Here is a 22,630-nt window from a genome sequence, read left to right on the forward strand (position 1 = left end):
AACACTATTACATAGTAAAGGGTCTGTAGAACTGCCTGTTTCCACCAGTCACCCAAGGCTCAAGAAATTCTTTTCCCATAAACTGTTGCCACAAGACCTGTTCAACCCTCAGGAGGGTAGATCTTGGGCAGTGACTCTCTTAACTTTCGCTATAGGAGCCAAGTTATTGATGAATTACAGTATGATTTTAAATATGAACATTTTCTACATTACATTGCAACAACACATTGAATACAAGGCAACAACAATGAAGTAAATATGTATAAGCAATTTATTGCAAAATTAAGCATTAACAAAGTATACAGATTTAAAAATTGATCAAAGCATAAATAATTATGTTTCATTCCTACAACCTCGGGATTCCTCCAACAACCTAAATGACACACTGCAAGGATAAATCAACACTTGTTTCCCCTGATCAATATAACAACCATAGTTCCACAAAATCAGATAAATCTTTTTTCCTTTTGATAAAAAAGACAACATTTCATACAAATCCTTCTATAAATAGTTTTTTCGTATACATAGAGGAACAAACAATAATGAAAATGTATTTTCTTGAGCTGAATTTTAACAAACAAGAAAAAAAAGAAGATATAACAAAATGATCACAAGAAATGGAATGGTGAAGAAGAGAAGGAACTTTAAACAAACAATAGAACATGTGAGAAATGTAGTCATTTGCTGCTAGACTTTAAAATGGTCAAACTGTCAATAAATCCGTTCTCCAATCCCTTTTCTACAAGTACTTACAGAACACATGCTGTTAGAGATGAACTAACTTTTGTAAGTAATTCAGTAATTGCACTTGTTTTAATTGTGTTAGAGTAATTTTAATTAAATTAGAGGAGTAAATATTATCTCAACATGCCACTAAAGTATAAAATTGATATGGTACATGGAAATGTAATGTAAATCATATATATTAAGGAAATTAGAAAAATGTACACCCTTTTAAATAAGAATCTATGTTCATATATATATAATAACAAGATAGATTTCACTAACAGAGCAACAAATTTTTTTCCTGGAAATTCAAATATAAATGAAGTTCTCAAATTCACAACCAAAATAATCACATTTAACTATCATCTTCAAATAAAATATAAGAAAATAAAACTTTCTAAAAATAAATATCAAAATGAAGCAAATTATGCATTGCACTACAGGTGGTGCAGAATGGATTCAAAATTCAGTAAAGAAAGCATTTTTCTACAAAGGCAGTGATTCCCCCAATGCTTATTAAGCATCTTAAGCCAAATAATTACACACTGTCTTTTTTCTAGAAACTAAATATCAATAGTTTTGCATATTACACATCAACAAAAAAAAAATTCATATCATCAAATAATATTTTCATACCATAATTAAAATGTTTATTAGAATGCTACTTGAAAAAAAACCTAATATGTATCTACCAGTAATAATAGTGTGCAAATAATACAAGAAAACCTACACTACCTTCTTATGAGATTTTGACCCCGTTTCCCAGTACACAGGTACCAGGTATCAATTTCATACTCAGTATACCAGTACAACTTGCATAAAACATCATATGAACACCAAAACACCTGCTCAAAGTAAACCTACACCATACTGCCACAAAACAACTTGAAAGAGATCTATAGCAATGAAAGGAAACTATATCAATTTTTGGCCCATAAAATCATCAATTTCCTGAAGTTTATTTTTCCCAATGTTTATAAACATTTCTTTTTGGGTGCGATATTCATTTCAGTTTAGTCAAGTGCTGCATTTGTATATCAAATTTTAATACACAACCTTCTTATATATAGTTTGTCATAATCTTTAAAACACATACTGATAGGAAAGTTTACTTGAAACTTGTACTTTCTTATCATTGCATAAATGTCAAATTCTAAGGACCATATCAGCACTTTAAATATCTGGGACAACAATACAGTGAGAAAAACTCACATTCTTAAACATATACACTCATCTTTTAAAAATTGCACAATGTACATGTATGGGTTTCAAAAAAGACACTTTTGAAGGAAAAAATCAAAGTGGCACCAATCTAAACTAGTTCATTTCCCACAAATGGTTAGTAATCGTTATGACACTACTCATCTTAATATAAAAGCACTAATGATGTTGAAATGGCACCCAACTACTGCTTTACAACTTGATCTTCTGTGGATTGTTCTATGTCATGAAAACTAAAAGATGGACATTACACTAAACAGAAAACACAGGGTTCTTTTCTTCCAACAGTCATACATAAGCTGCCTCCTTAACAATCTTAACATCTAGATACTGATCCTCATCATCTAAAATACTTGCAGACATTTGTACATTTAATGGCAAATAACAGACTTGATACTACTTCAGGTCAATATACTTATTAATTTTCTTCAATTCATTTGCTCACGGTGCCTTTGCAAAGTTCAACTTTCATTTAAAGAACAACATCTCTAGTCATCATCTTCACTGAGGTATGGGTTGGAGATCATCTTCACAATGGTTTTCATCATAGCGGCAGCAGCTAGTGAGGCATATGGCTGCCACTCCTTATTTTTAGATCCATCATTATAATCTGCTATTCCCCTAATGAACATAAAACTGTCTTTCCTATTGCCGACAATGGATTCTATTACCTGATCATACTCGGAATCAAAACATGTGATGCCATAATTGTGCGCGAACTCTAGCCTCGTGTTGTCGTACTTTGTGATTGGTCGCCCAGACCCCACCACCCCACACCTGACAGTGGGTGCATTCTCTCTGACCTCCGCCTCCTCTGGCCGATCAGGGTGCTGGACCTCGATGACATTTTCCTCTCCAATGGACATGTACAGTCTATCAGATTCTTTTGGCGGACGGTTAAAATCTGCTTCTTGTTTTTCTAACAATGTCTGCCCTTCATGGATGTAGCGTTCCCATGGTGCTTTTTCTGGTTTCCTTGTGCAGTTCTCCTCGATTTTCTCTGCGACACGCTGTAGGGACAGGTCTCTGGGTGACCAAGTCCTCATCTTGTACTGGATGTTGCCTTCTTTGTCCTGTAGAATCTTGTCCACATGATAGTAGAAGTATCCCTTGTCATTGCAGCGGGATATCACTATGTCCCCAAGCCTCACATGTTTGTAGAAGTTGGTGTAATGGGGAACTCCTCCTGCTACCCCCACCACAAACACATGCTCAATATTCTGGAATGTTCCTGTTAAAAAAAGTTATTCAGCAAAAATTAAATTTGCACAATTTAGAGGCTTACTTAGTCTAGCAGGCGCTTGTATGAAATTGTGTTAAAAGGATATGGAAGTCAGAAGCGCATTCGAAATCTTGTTGAACAGGCCTCACTTATTTTGCCTCTTTCAATATAAATTGAATCCAATTAAAATTCAAATCATAAGAAACCTGCAGATAGGCCTAACCATTACTGTAAACATTTTATCCTGTACTTTTTACCAAGTTTAACTCAAATTTGCCAAAGAAGAACTTAAAACTACAGAATATAAAAATGGATAAATATTTGGCTTGAACCCTGTGATAAAGCTACTCACCCAGTAGTCGGGTGGTGGTGTTGCCTGATGAGATTTGAGCTGCCCGGGATTGCCCGATCTGTGGGAGCTTGGTGGACACACATTTATGTTCTCCAATAAAGCCCACTGTGTACACATTAGATTCTCCTTAAAAAAAGAAGAAAATGCATTTATGCTAGATGGTTCTAAAAAAACAACTCTGATATAATTAACCTAAAAGAAAGGATTTAAACATTGGTATAACCTTTTTACTGGGTACTTTTCCTACTTAACAGTTGATAATAACATGAATAATATCTATCAAACTTACTGTAATAAAACATTTTTAATAGCGAGCGCAGCTCAACAGCGCGCAGTGAGCTCCACCGGCAAGGCGTGTGTGAATAGAAAATTTGCACTAGTTGCACATTCATTCAACAGACTTTTTTGGCATCAGCAAATCGGACCAGTAATGCATTGTTTTAATTGTCCCAGTAGTTCCCTGTTATCATGGTAATTTTCATCACTTCACACTCTCATGAGAATCAGCAAGACAATAAAAACAATAACGATGTATTCGACATACAGTCAATGTTACCTCTAAAGTTCACCTCAGTACACTCTCAATCAAAAATAATCGAGTGACGTCACAAAGGTTTACACATTGATCCAATAGATTTTTTCAGCGTCAGTAAATTTTGACCCACAATTCAAATCACCAATGGTTTCCAACCAAAATTCTCGCGAGAACCAAAGAAAAACTTTTGAGAAGCATATAAGATGTGTAATTTTTAGATCATCATGCTTTTTAAGTAAATAAAACAGTATACTTCGAGTACTTTTATTTCTCAGGAGATTTAGAGAGTAAGTCGACACTTAAACAATGTGAACTTTGACGGCACAATAAGGGGAAATTACTTCAACTGAAGTTATTGTAAATCTGCTGAAATTACCAAAATCCTCTCAAAATCTTGCAAAGCTAAAGAATGAGGACATTTCTTCAGATATAGGAAACAGTTGAAACTTGCACTCATTTGGATGAATGCTCCCATTTATTTTATTCGCTATAATTATGGTAATTTCAAGGAACTCCATGTTCCTTTAATATGATAATCAAATATTTTTAAGTGTAAATTAAAAAAAAAAAATTAACAAGAAAAAATGTCTACTGCAAAAAAAGGGGATGAACTGGCATTACAAGCACTTTAAAAGAGGTGATACAGTGCAATGAACATTTATATTAAAATTTTTATTATTCAACAACATTGTATCTGAGATTAAAATATTGTTAACTTATAAATTAATAATTAATAACAAATCTTATAAACTATGAATACTGAAAAATTACTGAAAAAATAGGTACGTTTTATTTTATTTTGCAATCAAATTCATTTATGTTGTTAATTTTATTTTTATTGATATATCATAATTTATTGTTTGAGCACATGCTGCGCTCGCCCCAACGGTCGCACCGTAAAACATATTAGTTTAATAAGATATCCTGCCTCATTTGAATATATTTTCACAAAGTATCAAATGAACACATATAACACACTGTGCTTTACAGTAAGGTAAGAAATAAATCCAAAATGATACCCCATTAAAACACTAGCAAATCAATAAAAGTTAAAATTTCAGTAGATAAGCAATTATCACTAGGTTTGGTCACTTTAATAGCCATAATAGTCCTACCCTCTGTCTTGTATTTGACAAATGTGGTTTTGTTGTCCATCATGGCGTCCACAGCGAGCTTTTCGCAGTAGTTAGCTGTAATGATTGCGATGGTGGGTTGTTGGTTGGCAGCAATCCTTGGCATGTGTTGCACCATCTGTACTTCAGTTTCTACAATTTTTAGTAGTATCACATTTTATACAGATCTCCATGATGTTCATACGGTAAATGTACAATGTGCTTCAAAGTTTTGTGATGATCTAAATTTTTGGAAAGGATGTGTAATCTCTATATTTCAGAAGTTGTTAAAGTCTTAATTAAAACAAATTTTATAAATACCATGCTGCCCAGTTACTTTTTTCAGTTTGTTATTTTAGAAACGATCATTGTTATAAATCTACAAACAACCTATGCATAGTCAAGTGGGACCTTTGAACAAAACTTACAACTTAAGCTTTAAGATCTTGGGCAACAGTTTATCATATCTAACAAAACATGACACTAATCATTAATGTGGCACTGTTAACACACCTGTTTTATCATCCTCCAATACATGTCTGACCACTTTCCCGTTCTCCATCTCTCTCACCAGATTCTTGGCCTTCAGCTCCTCCAGTTGCTGGTTTATAATCGCCTCATCTGCTGCTGTTATCCTAGAATCATCAACACGTTTAGATATAGTTTTAATCTACGTTTTCTTGAATATGGCTTGTCAATGACTCATATCAAGGTTTTCCTAAAATCATGCTTAGCATATCATTATCTCATACTCTAAATTATCTGGAATACATGACTATATTTGTCACACTTGTCTAAATCATCTGGAATACATGTCTAAATTATCTGGAATCCTTGACTAAATCTTCCACACTTACTTGACTAAATCTGTCTAAACTATCTGAAATATTTGACTAAACATGCTAAATTTGTTCAAATCAAGTGGAGTACCTGACTAAATCTTCCACAGTTAAGGTACTTGGACTAAACACATACTTGACTAAATCTGTCTAAACTATCTGGAATACTTGACTAAATTTGTTCAAATCATGTGGTGTACCTGACTAAATCTTCAACACTTACATGACTAAATCTGACTAAACTATCTGAAATATTTGACTAAACATGCTAAATTTGTTCAAATCATCTGCAGTACCTGACTAAATCTTCCACCTCCAGAACGTTAGGATAGGCGGACTCCAACACCTGTAGGATCTTCTCACGCACAATCTCCTCTATAGGCCGCTTATCTTCTTTTGCAATTCCTGTCAAATGAAATTTAAAACTTTTAATACCATAAACGAACAATATGCCTGGAACTCTAACTCACTTTTCTAAAATGAACAAAAATGTTTGGAACTTCAGTTTATCTTATATTTCATAACAATGTACACGGTAACACCTGGATGTTGTCTTAAATCTCTTACAAAAAATTTTAAGTAAAGAAACTTTACTCTTTCTCTGTTCTTATAATCTGCATGCCAGAGTCAATTTCCACAACAGGAACACTAGCTCTCTTTCCCCACACCTTGTTTACTCTAGACCAAGGCAGTGATGTTCATAATGATTACCTTTTCACACAATGAATACAATCATGCACTCAAACTGACAATCTCAAACACCCCATATCTTTCAAATTCCTTCATCTGTTTTTCTAGCAACATATATAGCATTAAATTTTCATATAAATACTGAATCTGAACAAGCATAAATAATGATGTGTAACTTTCAACTAAAATTCATTAGCAAGCATGTGTACAAACTTAAAACAACTGAAACAAGAGGCCCATGGGCCACATCGCTCACCTGAGGAACAAGAGGTATGATAAAATCAGCTCAATGGAGTCATAATACAAACTATCTGGACAATGTACAATAATTCATGTAAATCCTGTATAAATAAAATCCATTTTCCCCTAGATATTCTTATGTTTATAATCATTAGTCTTTTTCTTACAGGATGATTTCATAGTCATATCATATGTTGAGTATTGCAGATCTAAAAAAGATCCCTAACAATAGTTTATATATGGAATATAAACGTACATCAAATTCTGAACCTTCTCGTGAGGCCAAAGAATTGTCCTGGGGCCAAAATCTGAACAATTATAAAGAATCATCTGGCTGTTTAGTTTCTGAGAAGATTTTTAAAGATTTACCCTATATATTCCTTTGTTAAACTTTGACCCCCCCCCATTGTGGCCCCACCCTACCCCTGGGGATCATTATTTTCACAACTTTGAATCTACACTACCTGAGGATGCTTTCATACAAGTTTCAGCTTTCCTGGCTGATTAGTTTCTGAGAAGAAGATTTTTAAAGAATAACTCTGTTTATTCCTATGTAAAACATCGACCTCCCATTGTGGCCCCAACCTACCCCCAGGGGTCATGATTTTCACAAATTTGAATCTACACTACCTGAGTATGCTTCCACACAAGTTTTAGCTTTCCTGGCTAATTAGTTTTTGAGAAGAAGATTTTTAAAGATTTACTGTATATAATCATATGTTAAACTTCGATCCCCCATTGTGGCCCCAACCTACCCCCAGGGGTCATGATTTTCACAACTTTGAATCTATACTACCTGTTGATGCTTCCACACAAGTTCCAGCTTTGCCGGCGAATTAGTTTCTGAGAAGAAGATTTTTAAAGATTTACTGTATATATTCCTATGTTAAACTTCGATCCCTCATTGTGGCCCCACCCTACCCCCGGTGGTCATGATTTTCACAACTTTAAAATTCACACTACCTGAGGATGCATCCACACAAGTGTCAGCTTTCCTGGCCGATAAGTTTCTGAGAAGAAGATTTCTAAAGAGTTACTCTATATATTCATGTTAAACTTCGACCCCCCATTGTAGCCCCATCCTCAGGTGAGCTAAAAAAGGTTAAGTTTACAATTCAATAAGTGGGTTTCTGGAAGAACAGATTTTGAAAATTTTCGTAATAAATATTGACAATTTTTTATACTTTTTCAATCTTTAGCTTTTAAGATCTGTGTACAAACATAGAATTGTGAGCAAATCTCTGTATCTTGCTTATAATTCGAAGCTTAACACTCAAATATGGTTAATAATAGATATTGTAAACAACATGCATTACATGTATAACAAATAAAGAACACAATTTATTTTTTCGAAATGAATCATATATATATACATGGATATACCTACATAATTCCGTAAGCGATATCAAACTCTATTTAAACTGAATAAACTAGAGAAAATGCCGAGCATCTCAACAAAACCTATTGCATTAATCTACCATTACGCAAAAGATAATGCCGAATTACCGATAGAATGAATTGTATTTCAGTACCCCTACATCAGATTTTGCTTAATTTGCGCAGGTAAACAGTTAACGTAACTGTTTGATTTACCGAAGTCATTGATTGATTTGATACGTAAAAATCACGAAATACAGACGATAGTTTCCAGGTTACAAAGCATAAATAATGAAAACGAAACAAAAATCAGAACAAGCTAACACCAACGTCATGTGTGAAAACTGTCAACGCATTGAAATATTTAGCTCAATTTACTTCACAAAATCGGCACCAATATATTTTGCATGTTTCAAAACTTCCCTTCATACGCGAACTGTTGCACAACAAGCAAATTCATCATAGTCAGATCGACCCTTTTTCGTATAATGTCATGGCTGCTTTAAACAAAGAACCTCGTTTTAGAAGTATGGAATACGAGTCTTGGTAAAATGGGTATGCAAACCCGGGCCGTGGCAAAATAAATGCCGGGGCAGATCGGCAATCGTCAATTCCAAATACGCATTATTTTGCAGCAATATCTACAGCGAATACAAATATACTAGTACATCAAATATCCTGAAATTTTAATGAGATTGGCAGATTAATAACTGCCAATCTTTTGTTTTGCCCAGGCCAAGTCTTGCCTACCCATTTTACCGGATGCCGAGCCCGATTGAAATACGCCTTTCCTTTATTATTATTTTCGTAATAACTTCGATTTGAAACAAAATTACCCCTTAATTTTTGCAATTTATATTTTCCTTCCCATAAGGATAATTTATGCTAAACTACGTTGAATTTGCCTCGGTAGTTCTTGAGAAGAAGATTTTTAAAAATGCACCCCCCTTTTTCTACAGTTTCAAGGTTTTCTCCGCTTTGAATACAGATCGGACTTTAATTTTTGCAATTTATATTCGCCCTCCCATAAGGATGCTTTGTGCCAAATTTGGTTGAAATTGGATAAGCAGTTTTAGAGAAGAAGTTCAAAATGTAAAAAGTTTACAGACGGACAGACGGACAGACGGACGGACGGACAGACGGACAGACGGACAGACGGACGACGGACAAAATGTGATCAGAATAGCTCACTTGAGCTTTCAGCTCAGGTGAGCTAAAAAACTAAAACTATTCTTAAGTGTAATCAATCAAATCATATTTAATTCACAAAACTTTAACAAAGACTTTAAACCAAAAGCAGATGTTCATCAACAGATGTTCATTAACATATTTTTCTAAGAAACACCTAGACTGGTGAATTTAAATATTATCATTATAAACTGCTTGTGGTTTAAGTTGTCTTTTCTTGTTGTCAAACTGAATTAGGAACAACCAAATCTGTTACACGGTTAGGGGGGATGGTACAACACAGTCACCACAGAGTCACTTACCAAAGAAATCATCCACATTGGAGCCTGGCATAGAGGGCAAATAAAGAGAGGATCAATTAACAAAGTAATTAACAAGGTCACACAATCATATACATGGAACTAATGCTGCATTATATTAAAGGCAGCCTTCTAATATTATTTATTAAGAGAACTCTGAAACTTTCCCCAAAGGAAAAGGTTAACTGTAAATTTGCTTCCTGAATCCTATGTTCACACAAAGTTTTAGATGAAATAACTCATTTACAAGGAAGTATTATATAATACTGCAACTGCTTTAAGATGTAACTGTATAATTTACTGTATAATTTACAACTACCAAGACAATAATGAAAGCTAAAAGGAAGAATTACAAATAAATTCATCATGTTTCAACTTGGATATATTACCGGTATAAACTGTTGGTTTTATGGTTTTTGTTTCAAAGTGTTGCATTCAAATTAATCAAAATGCATGCCATTAAATGATAAGGCAGATTTCATTGCATAATATTCATTTTGTGAATGGAAATGCAGTGAAAATATTGCATCTCCCCAGTGTGTGACAAACAAATTCAATTTCAGAGCACAACAGAGAGAAGAAAGTCAAAAAACAGCTGTCTTAATCAAATAAAACACACAAAGGAACTAAAACTTAAAAACTGAGTTGTCAGTCAAATAAAACGCAGGCACTAATCATGAAATTAATCATCAAACTCTCCATCACTATCTGAGAATATATATCTGTGTCATTGTTCTGCAACTGTATTGTTTCTCCCAGCATAAAAGAAATCAATATTCAGATGGTTCGTGTTTGGTTTTTACGTCACATCTTAATCAAATACTATGATTCAATGCCATGCAGAACTGTTGCGTATGACAACCAAACAATGGCAAATCATATAAAAATAATCATTCAGTTATTAAATGACTGCATAAACCCAGGGGCTCTGATCAAGAGTCTCTACAGAAAGTTTGGCCACTGATAGCAAAACTAGCCCCTGTGTTTATGGTCTAACAAATCAATGTCACGTCCTGCTCGTTCTGACATTAACATGCAGTTAACCACAGTGAAATCAGCCAATCAATAAGAGAGGGTTTCTGTTGAACTTGCAATAAATTTCAAAGTCAGATTTTCCCAATGGTAAATCCTTCAGAGAATTTAATCTTGTAATTATCCTTATGCCTAATGATTGATGTTTTGGGTTGTTGTTTTTTTTATTCTCCCCAAGATTGAGCTTTTATACAGTCAGTGTGGTTGCTGGATTCTGTTCTTACCTACCCAACAATAGCATTTCCGGGGAAATGCCTGAGCCTTAAAAGAGTGACAGTGAGCATTATAAGACAACAAAATTTGTGTTGTGAAGTAAGAGTACACTTAAAAAAAATATTTGTCATATAGATAACAAAAATGTGTACTGCATTTAAAGAAAAAAAGGGTGGATCAATAGACGGCATTTTGTGTACTTGGATCCAACATAAAATACATGCTTAATTAACAGACTGAAGCTTAAAATTTACTTGCAAACCTTTTGTATTTACCTTCTGAAAACAAGTTTTACAGATAAAATTATTATATTACCATAACATCTGATGGTCAGACAATTCTGTATAATTTAAAAATGCCTATTGGGTACTTGCAAGGAAGCCATGATTTCATCATAATATACATGCTACATGTGATTTAAATGCAGTTTTATCTAAATATTTCCTTAACAGACAATATTCAAATTCTTATTTTTATCGTTATATTTTAACTACTTAAAAGTACCAGTACAGTTTATAGCTATTGAATTCTTTGCTGTAATCAGAATACAGCTAAGTTTATGTTGACATTCACATTGTTACTGACTTGTCATCACAGCATGTTTGACGACAACCGTCAAAAACATGCACTTCAATTCCTAGTCTCATACATGTATCATTTACAATATAATCAATAGGTATATGTAGAATGATATTGAGACAGTGTCTCTTTTGATTACCTGGTGTTAAGGGGGCCTCCTGATCACTCAGCTGACGGATTTCAAGGTCAATTTTCTTGGCTAATTTGTACTCATTTTTCTGCATTTGCTTCATGCACTTCTTGATAAATCCAACATAATCTGCAACGTTTTTTAAAAAGCTCCATGAAGCATTTTTTTTGTGGTAAAATTCTCAGTGATACACAATTTTATCATTATTATTTTTGGCCAATTAGAGTTGCATTATCCAATATTCAAATTAATTTCACTTTCCTTACCTCTTGGAAAGTTGGCAGGTTGAACAAGTTCCTTAAAGAACTCATATGCTGTGGTCACTTGATCCAGATAACCAGTGTCATCAACATACCAAAACTTCAGTCTACGACTCTCCTAAAATCACATGATCAAAATTTTGACAATACCTGAAATTTCCAACCTCACAGGCAAACTTGAAATGCAGCTATATCAATAATCATTCAATATAGTATATATACTATAATAGTAATGAACTTGAGAAGTTAAAGCAAACTAATAAAGAAGCAAAATTAGGTATTAATGTTAACAGGGCTAAGAAACTAAGATATGGCAAATTTTACACAGTAATCAGACATGTACGGTAACAGATAAAATAATGTACAGTTTTCATATTGCATCAAGATTTTTAGGAACTCAATAGAACCTTAGTTTTGAAAAAAAAAACTCCCAGGTAAATATGTCCAAAAATGACATACCACAACACGTTTCTCTGTCTTTTGATCAACAAGGAAGCAGTTAAATCCAATCTGCAGTTGTGGCCGACCTAGATCTGCGTCATCTGAGATCTGCTTATTGACCACCAGTCCTTTATGCTGCCCTCCTGCTACATGAACTGTCTGATCATCTCCACTGAAGTCCAGCTTCTTGCGCTTCTCTATTCTAATGTGTGTTGTGTTCCCCTTCTTGGTGGGGGTCATTACAACTGTTGATGATTTTTAAAGGGAAATTTAATTAATTTTTTTTTTGGGGGGGGGGGGGTGGGGGGGGGGGGGGAGTGGATGTAATATTTTCATGGGGAGAAATTCATAGGAAAAATCTCACACCTTTCACACCTTTTTTTTTTTTTAAATTCTGGGATGTAAATTTAAAAATACCACCAGTCCCCTCTTTCAAAAGTTAAGTAAGAAAGAAATTGTTCTATTAATCTTATTCATGGCATTTTTGAAATTTAATTCAATAAACTAAAAAAAAACAATTTAGTTTAAATTAAATAGGAATCCTACACAGAGTTCTAATGATATGATTGATGGCCATTAATTACCTTCTTCATCAGACATGATCACTGTGTTATGGGACCTACAAATACAAAATAATAAAACTGATTTTATTTGACCATAGACATTGACAAATTACTGGCACTACAACATCTACTGAACAAATATACATATATTATCAATAAAAATTAATAATTAAAAGAATTCAAATAAACAAGATGTTTGTTGGTTGTTGATCTTAGATAGACACCTTTAGACCTAACTTGCACAAAACCTGTCAGAATTTAAGTCTGCTTCAAAAGAAAACTATACTCTGTCCCAAGATATTCTGGATTCACATTTGGCTTAATTGCTTGATATTTATAAATACCTCAGGGTTCAAACGATGTTCATTCAAAAGTATTTAAAATTTCCCAGATTTCTCAGTTGAAACTCCCCTGTTAGCTTATCAGGTTTCAATACAATGCTAAAAAATGTGATGTCTACGGAGATTTTGTATTGCAGCAAGCCCGGATGATAACGTTGAAAAATTGCGCAATGTATTCCGAGTGTACTCCGAATGGAGAAAAGATGTAAATATTCCCCATTATAAATCTCCGTAAGGAATCTGTTTTCGTTCCTGTGAATTTTTCCGAGTGAAAGATGATAATGTGTCAATGAAATTATCTTGGAAAAATATCCCTTTCAACTATTTCAATTGCACTTCTTTCACAGGTAAGTGTATTTTTATTAAACATCCAAATGAGCTGCATAAATATCTTGGGACAGACTATAGTGAATTTTGTTAGTCCTTTGAGTAAATTTAAATTTCTGCAGTCAGACCACTGATCAACATGTGTTATCTAAATTGAACTAATTCACATGCATTTTATATCTACTTTTCACTCGATCGCTTTACTACATTGTAGTCAACTCAGTGTCTAAGTATGATCCTGAATATAAAGTTTCCTTATCTTATCATTTTATAGATTATGGAAGCATATTTTTTGTCATTTTTGGGGGGTAATGAATATTAAACTAATTTACGTACATAGAATAGCCTTTTTAAAATTTTATTAAATATATCACACATTCGCTGTAGTTCATTAAGTGAAGTCACCCAAAAACATGTGGGTAGTGTCAGGAAGTGACTCACGCCGGTACCAAGGTCTTGGACCACAAATTCCACACCCCAATTCTTTTATTATATCATCACAATCGTTCTCCATGAATTTTGGTACCCAATAACTACATAAAGTATCAAAATTGGGACCACACTTTTAAGATCAACACCGTGTATAAATTTAGGGGTAATCAACACCGCACTGTAAATAAACATGCCAAGGTATTTTATTGGCATGTACTGTGCCGTGGTATGCATTCACCTTCAGATATTTTCGTTATTTTCATCACAGCTATTTCTAGAAACAAACAATGTTCTTTAACAGATCCTACCTTCCTCACTTATCGATAAGCCCGGTTCTGTGTATCTCCTTCTCAGAATGCACCTTCTTCGCTGAAATGTCCCGTAGGCAACTCGTTCTAATCAGCCATATTTGATCTTCATTGCACTTGCGCAGTAAATTCTTTACATGGCGGGAAAATCAAATCTCAACGCAGCAGTATACATGTATTAATTTTATTTAAAATTAATAATGTATCAGACCGTTTAAAATTACAATCTTAAGGAGTGTTTCCAAGTTTGAAGGTAGTATTGCCTATTGGTTACCTGTCGTTATCAAATACTTTAGTTTTTTTGTTTTAATTTTTTGTTTACAATATTGACAATAATATGTTTTTAAAAATTTGGAAAGAGCTCTAGCGGCCAACAGATTCGCGCTCATGATTAGACAGTGGCGTAGCGTCAATTAAGGCAAAAAGGCAAATGCCCACACAATTTTGTGAGGCAAAATTTGAAATTTGTGTAGATTTTAAATCTATAACAAAGTTGACTTTACCACTAAAAACCTAAACCTTTGGCAATTTATAAAGATATATTCGATAGTTAAGTTAAAACGATTACTTTTGCGATTTTACTGAATTTTATGAAAAGGCAACTTTCTGAACAATATATATATATATATATATATATATATATATATATATATATATATATATATATATATATATATATATATATATATATATATATAATGTGGTCTGGTCCCTTGATTTTAACGTTGTCATGTCTGTTCAATAAAAAAATTATTTTTTTCAAATAAGGGGCTGAAAACATGTAAATGTGGCGTATCAATTATGAAAAAGAAGTTGATATAGAAGTATACTGTGCGTACAGCCGTAGCGCAATGGAGGCAAATGAGGCATACGCCTCATATCGAAGTTTTTTAATGTCATAGTGAATTTTCCAATTATGAAAATATTATAATATCTTGAAGATGACAACATAATGTTTAGTTTTGATCCATATTAAACCCACCAACTCTCAAGCTGCTACCCTACCCATACCTCTAGATAAACTACCCAGATTAGAAGAATATATATGTCCTCTGAAAAACATAGATATTCCATTAAATCCCATCTGTGTTTTCAAAGCTACAAAGCCACACATGCTGTTCAAAAAACAATTTATGAGATAATCAATACGATAAAATTTTATAATCGTATACTGCAAAGCGTACACATTTCGCCTAACTGCCAAATGGACGCGCTACAACCGTGGCCTACGGTTGTTGGTTTTGTTTATGCAGAGTATGTTATGGATACGGTGTATGAAAGATTTCTCTTAAATTTCATTAACGAAACATAGATTCTATTTGATTATTACGAAATGAATCGACTGAGGACAGGAAATAATTATTTTAAATTTACATAATGGTCCCTTAAAACATACTAATTAATTTGTTAAAACTAACAAATGCATGCTCTCATAAGTGGTAATTTTGCATCTTTTTTGTAAAAAATTTCTTGAGGGAGGTCCCCTAACCCCCTCCCTATTGCGACCCCTCCTGCACAGGTCTACATTCGGCTTCAATTTTTGCCTACACATATATATTGGGCACGCTACGCCACTGTTAGATAAACCCTTTGCGCTACGCTGTTTGGTAACGATATTGTAACTAATATCATGGTTCCTGGGGTGTGTGTGTGTGTGGGGGGGGGGGGGGGGTCATTCATTTCACAATATCTGTTCCCCTCCACTGCCTACAATGTGGAAGTTTGCTTGTCGCTGCGTGCTTAAAATTTCAGTGTATGCTGAGTATCATTTTGCACACCGATTGGCTGTTCGATTTCATTGATGGATGCTAATTGGCACATCAAACACAGAACCCAGGAACGCACTGATGTAGTATGTCTAAGGACGGGGATTAATTTAATGTATTTCATAATTATTAAATTAATAGACTGATACGGAATGGACTCTTGGTATAATGTAAAACAACAACTTTCAAAATTAATAATTAACAATTTTCCTCTCATGTGAATGTGAAATATAATTAAACATGTATATCTTTCATACTGATAAGTAATAAAACCAAATACTTCTGTTTATGCATATATTGGGCCTTTGCAAATTATTGTAATTGTGTTTGTGCCTATAAAATATTTGTATTAATCAGGTCAAGCCCAAGGAAAAACTGTGAGAGGGGGAGGGGGTGTGTGGTCTCATTTAAGGTATCTCACTCCTCACGTTTTGACTTCATTGCGCAGATGTTCATTATATTTTAAAGAAATATTATTTTAATAATTTAAACCTCACAGAAAGATCATCATTTCATAATTTTACAACATTCATAAAGAAAATCCATTTGAATTCAAGAGACAAACAAGTTTTGGGGGAACTATTTTCTCGTGCGGAAGGTTTTTTAATCGAAAATGACAGAAACAAGCAATTTTATGAATTTTCAATTTACTTTTCTTTTTATTATACTTTATTCATTATTCACATTTTTAACATTTGACAGGTTTGTGACATGTTCTATACGTCCTGTATGACTTGTACAAAACTAAATTTTGAGAGAGTCGGATAGATGTTTAGCATAAAATCATGCAAATATTTAGAAAATGTCTGAATTTTTTAAGCCAAATTTTGCGAGAATTTTACCTTTGAAGCAATACATAAAAAATTTGACATCACTGACCCCAATGTTTTATTATGTCAAAATTATACTCAATAAATATCTAGGCAAACTGGATCAATCTTATAAAATTCTTGATATTCAAAATGTTTTTACTTTTCAAATCAAATTGTAACTATTATATCATTTAATATTTATTCGTTTGATGAGATATCGGCGCTTCTGATTGGTTGAAAAATTTCTTTGATTTAAGAAATGAAGATAATAATTTTTCTATTGATCGACGTATCAAAGAAAAAATTGACCGGAAAACTTCATCAATGCGCGTAGCGCATTGATGAAAAAGTTTTCCGGTCAATTTTTTCTTTGATACGTCGATCAATAGAAAAATTATTATCTTCATTTCTTATCATTTAATTAAACATTTTCAAATAAAAAAATGTGAAGTGTCATTGATCAGAAATGTAAATAATGTAAATGAAGCGGCGCGTATGAATACAAAACAACAACAGCAACAATATTCAAAATGGATGCGCCTTCAGCTGATGCAGAGCTATTGTGCTGAATTTAATGGATTTAACACAAATAGTGAGTTAAAATCTGAACCGGCTAAATTGAAAACGAAAGGAAAATACATGCGATAGCTTGTGATATTATTCACTGTGCAGAAAAACTCGTAATAAAACTAGTTTTCATGTGAGATCGCTGAAATATGCAACTGGACATAACCATCCAAGGAAAGGCGATCGTGGACGAACATAGCTGATATATCGACAAAGAACAGTATGTATAAGCGACTTTTGTAAACGTTGTGGTAACTAGATAGCCAGTGATGTACTTAAATGGTATATCTGCCGCTTGGAATGCACCGAAGGAGTTGATGCATTAGTTACTGAGTACTCATAGCTTTTCTTTACGACGCTTATTCTGATGACCGATCATCTACGTGTGTAAATTAAAAAAATTATCGTTACCAAATTTGAACATCAGTGTTACCTTGAAAGTTTATAGGCCTATTTGTTCGTTATAATATTCCTGGAAAAGAAACAGTCAGCCTCGCTGTAAATGTTGATTGATCTCAAGCAGACGAAATCGTGAGAAGACGCTTAATTTTCTATTTCGTGAATCAAACAATGTGTTTTGTTTAATTTTGAAGGTTAAACTTTCAAGTTTTTATATTCACAAGGTTGCATTTTGTTTGCTGACAATAAAACAGACACAACTTTACATTTTGTTGACAGTGTTTATCTTGGAAATTCCCGTTCTATAAATAGTGTTAGATCAGAACAGTTGAGAAAAGTAGATCCGGCAAAAATTTTATTGATGCAGGTATCAAAGAAATTTTTCAACCAATCAGAAGCGCCGATATCTCATCAAACGAATAAATATTAAATGATACCTGCATCAATAAAATTTTTGCCGGATCTACTTTTCTCAACTGCTCTGATCTAACACTATTTATAGAACGGGAATTTCCAAGATAAACACTGTCAACAAAATGTAAAGTTGTGTCTGTTTTATTGTCAGCAAACAAAATGCAAACTTGTGAATATAAAAACTTGAAAGTTTAACCTTCAAAAATAAACAAAACACTTTGTTTGATTCACGAAATAGAAAATTAAGCGTCTTCTCACGATTTCGTCTGCTTGAGATCAATCAACATTTACAGCGAGGCTGGCTGTTCCTTTTCCAGGAATATTATAACGAACATATAGGCCTATAAACTTTCACGGTAATACTGCTGTTCAAATTTGGTAACGATAATTTTTACATTTACACACGTAGATGATCGGTCATCAAAATAAGCGTCGTAAAGAAAAGCTATGAGTGATGCATCAACTCCTTCGGCGCATTCCAAGCGGCTGATATACCATTTAAGTGCATCACTGGCTATCTAGTTACCACAAAGTTTACAAAAGTCGCTTATACATACTATTCTCTGTCGACATATCAGCTATTTTCGTCCACGATCGCTTTTCCTTGGATGGTTATGTCCAGTTGCATATTCCAGCGATCTCACATGAAAACTAGTTTTAATACGAGTTTTTCTGCACAGTGAATGGTATCACAAGCTATCGCATGTATTTTCCTTTCGTTTTCAATTCAGCTGGTTCAGATTTTAACTCACTATTTGTGTTTAATCCATTAAATTCAGCCCAGTAGCTCTGCATCAGCTGAAGGCGAATCCATTTTGAATATTGTTGCTGTTGTTGTTTTGTATTCATACGCGCCGCTTCATTTACATTATTTACATTTTTGATCAATGACACTTCACATTTTTTTATTTGAAAATGTTTTATTAAATGATAAGAAATGAAGATAATAATTTTTCTATTGATCGACGTATCAAAGAAAAAATTGAAGAAATTGTCTATTTTAAGTGCAAAAAGGTCACACAAAAAATTATGCAGCTTCGTACATTTTTTTTTCGTAATCCCTCTATTCAGTGTGACCATTGTGCATAATTAAAAACAATATTTCAATAAAAAAAATTGCTTAATCAAAAATACTGACAACAAACCCTTTTCAGGCTGAAATCGCATTTTAGGTGCAAAAAGGTCAAATTAAATTGGCCATAACTCAGAGGAATGAATACTGACCTTCCATTATCATTGTATTTTTAAAGTGTGTTTTGTATGCAGATCTCAATGGTACACTTCTCAAGAAATTCTTGATACAAGAACATTGATGAGTGGGATATCTTAACTTGGAATGCAAGGTGCAAAGTGTCATTTGCTTCATCAAAGTTTTATTATATGGATCTTAAAAGTATTATTTTCGAAATATTATTTTATTATCAAAGAAGGATATTTTTGCCATACAATTAAGGTTTCGCTTTTTTTAAACTTTATTATAATATTGCTATAAAGAAAACATACGAAAAAGAAAAAAAAAGTAAAAGGAACATGTCATAAAAAGTTCTTTTACTGAAACAAGTGGAGGGGGGGGGGATACTCTCATGCAATTAAGAGTTTTGGAATGGCTTTTTATAGTAACAGTATGGATATAGTGAGCAGGGGACCAGTTTACGCATAGTTATCCTTACGGTGGAGAGAGCAACCGACTTGCTGTGAACCACCCCGAGGGCCATCCGATTTTGGCGGGGTGGGAGGGGGTGGGTGGGAGTTGGAGTAGTCCATGTATCCTTCAGATACGCTTCCTTGATCCAATAAATGCAAAATACTCTCGAATGTTATTTTATACAATGCTATACTTTTGAAAGACTTTTCATGCTTAAATATTTAATACTCACAAATCATATCTACAGTAAAACGCGGTTACTAGTATAACGAACACGCCTATTGTGAATTGACGCTTACAGTGAAGTCATTTTCATTCCACCGAATCAATAACATGTTGTAAACATGACAAATGTAACTAATTACAACGAAGCAAAATCGCCCTTCCCTGACACTTCGTAGTAAGCGTGTTTTACTGTAGATGAAGATTGCTTTGACAGCTTTAACCATTTATTTTTACTTCGGGAAACTGCTTCATCCAATTTCCCCCTTTCATATGATTTTCACACCAACCAATATATTTTCTAATACACAAGATTTCAAGAAATTACATTTGAAAAGTTAATTTTTTTTATAAAGTTATGTTAAATGGAATTTCTTAGAGCAACATCGAATTGAAATGTCCCTCAAGCACATAGCATCAATTTTCTCGCAGCAACCATTTTTGAAAAAATTTAATTATCATGGAGTTGCCCCCCCCCCCCCCCCTCCCACTTTTTTGGGACTAGGCAAAAAATTGAAATAACAATAAGGAAATTAAGAGTGGCATTGGAGTTTTATACTACCCCACCCAACCAACGAATTTTTGATTTTTTGGCTGACCCCCCCCCCCCCCCCCCAACTATCAAAAACGATGCTACGTGCCTGTCCATTCTTCGAAGTTACAAATGTCTAAAAAAGCCAAGGAAATGTAGACCGCAAATTGCTTTACCGCGCGCGTTCACGCCGATTGATTCATATAAACTTAACTCAATGTGATCTGTAAACGAATATACAAACTTTGGAGATGAATAACGACCTCCCAAAACTAAGAAGCATGCACTTCAAAATTATTTGTACCATAAATTATAGACAAAAAACTCTTTACAGTCGAAAGATCCCAAGATCGTATAAACGGCGTAAATGTAATCGCCTCAAGACCGGGATGCCTCTTCCAGTAGCGTTGGAAGCAAATTGAAAGGGGGGGGGGGCTAGACTTATTTAAAATCTTGACAAGCCAAAGAAAAAAAAAGGTGTCTTTGGTTACGGTTATGTATTACTTAGCCAAAAATTGGATTTTTTAAACATTGATTGAGCAAACCTTTCAAAACCGATTTTTATGAATTGCTTGGGCATTTTATTTTGATAATCTCGCACACCGTGACGGAATAAAACCCGCTTAACAACTTTCAAAATTGTGATACACTATCTCTCGACTTATTTCGCCATAAAACAGGTAAATAAACTCAGCTATACATTTAAGGCAAAATCTTTTTTATTCACCAAATTATTTCAGATACACAGAATTTCAAGAACTTCCTCGTCTTCATTCCTGTTTTCATGAAATCTTCACCACCGTGCTTTTCTCTGGGACGCACGTCTGCAAGTTAAAAAAGCCACTTTTGAACAATGGGCATATTTTGGTCAACTTGCATGTTAGCGACGACACTACGATTCAATTTTGTACGTATAGTCCAATAAAATTCATATTTTAATATACTTATTTGGAATGTTTACAATGTACTTTAATTTTATAAGAAATAAAATCATTCTTTGAATATTATGCTGTGATAAAATACGACTGGCCGTGATCAAATCTATCGTGAATCCTTTCGTGCTTTATTGGATTTGATCACCCGACTGTATTTTGTCAGCTAATAATACTCAAAAAATGATTCAATCCTTATTCATAAATAGCGGAAAGCATTGAATCAACACTCTATGTAGCAGCTCACCCTTTACTGATCGGTTCGATCTCTGAATCGTCACCATCATATGCCGTCCATTCCTGGAAAACAGCGACGTCTACTCGTCTTCTGCAATCATACAAAACGATTTAACCATCGTCTCTTTCAACCTAACTGCTACAATAAAATTCAAGCATTATATTGCAGTTCTTTAAACTATCACGTTAGCGACTTACTCTTGCAACTTTCCCCAATAATTCCCTGTAGTAATCTAACCCCTCAATATACAAGCTTCCCTCCCATTAATCGAAAATACAAACTGCCTACCTTCCTTAACTTACTAGGCCTACAGACCTATCACCTATTGCTGGATCGTCTGCTTCCTATCATCACTTCCGGTGTATTATCAATAGCTGGAGTATTTTACGATATACATACATACAGACACAAACATTTACTATCTATATCAGGTCAGGGTCAGTGCCAGTGCGCTACAGTTATCAAAGAGTCGTTCAATATATATATATAAAGTTTATAGTAAAAATAACGATACACATTATCAATATATAACACAAAAAATCTTTATTATTTTGTATGGAAACATGCAAGTAACGATAGACTTAGTCTGAAGTAATATCACCGTTATCAAGAATCTAAAAATACATTTTGCGACCTTTGTCGATGGCGTTTTACTAAAAAAAAAAAGACCCAACAA

The 22,630-nt window shown here is 33.8% G+C and overlaps 2 protein-coding genes across 7 annotated transcripts in view; both read right to left on the reverse strand.

Annotated features, from left to right (window-relative positions):
* Positions 1-253: 253 nt before the first annotated feature.
* Positions 254-14,571, reverse strand: LOC105333433 (uncharacterized). Of its 4 annotated transcripts, none has more exons than XM_011436409.4 (12): positions 14,428-14,571; positions 13,041-13,075; positions 12,475-12,701; positions 12,022-12,133; positions 11,765-11,884; positions 11,062-11,094; positions 9,805-9,828; positions 6,304-6,412; positions 5,682-5,803; positions 5,172-5,321; positions 3,522-3,647; positions 254-3,178 (listed from the first exon to the last, which is right to left on the reverse strand). In XM_011436409.4, the coding sequence occupies exons 2-12, from the start codon at positions 13,054-13,056 to the stop codon at positions 2,436-2,438; spliced, it is 1,782 nt and encodes a 593-aa protein (XP_011434711.2). In that variant the 5' UTR covers positions 13,057-13,075; positions 14,428-14,571; the 3' UTR covers positions 254-2,435. The 4 variants fall into 4 exon arrangements, with proteins under 4 accessions (XP_011434711.2, XP_034324506.2, XP_034324523.2 ...); XM_034468615.2 differs by having other exon boundaries at positions 11,062-11,097; XM_034468632.2 differs by lacking the exon at positions 11,062-11,094.
* A 6,910-nt stretch (positions 14,572-21,481) lies between these two features.
* The window catches only part of LOC105333434 (heterogeneous nuclear ribonucleoprotein A3), a 6,897-nt gene continuing 5,748 nt past the window's right edge, over positions 21,482-22,630 (reverse strand). For all 3 annotated transcript variants that reach the window (XR_010713940.1, XR_010713939.1, XR_010713938.1), the window contains 2 exons: positions 21,964-22,044; positions 21,482-21,608 (listed from right to left, as the gene is read on the reverse strand). The gene's annotated coding sequence lies outside the window, so the exon portion shown is untranslated. The remainder of the gene's footprint in view (positions 21,609-21,963; positions 22,045-22,630) is intronic.

The sequence above is a fragment of the Magallana gigas genome, chromosome 5 (genome assembly GCF_963853765.1).
Source record: "Magallana gigas chromosome 5, xbMagGiga1.1, whole genome shotgun sequence".
Lineage (NCBI taxonomy): Eukaryota > Metazoa > Mollusca > Bivalvia > Ostreida > Ostreidae > Magallana > Magallana gigas.

Coding starts and splice junctions, on each gene's coding strand:
- LOC105333433 (XM_034468615.2), bottom strand. Junction 6,413..9,804: donor CAATGTGGATGATTTCTTTG/GTAAGTGACTCT, acceptor TTCATTTGACAG/GAATTGCAAAAGAAGATAAG. Junction 3,179..3,521: donor CACCACCACCCGACTACTGG/GTGAGTAGCTTT, acceptor TTTTTTTAACAG/GAACATTCCAGAATATTGAG.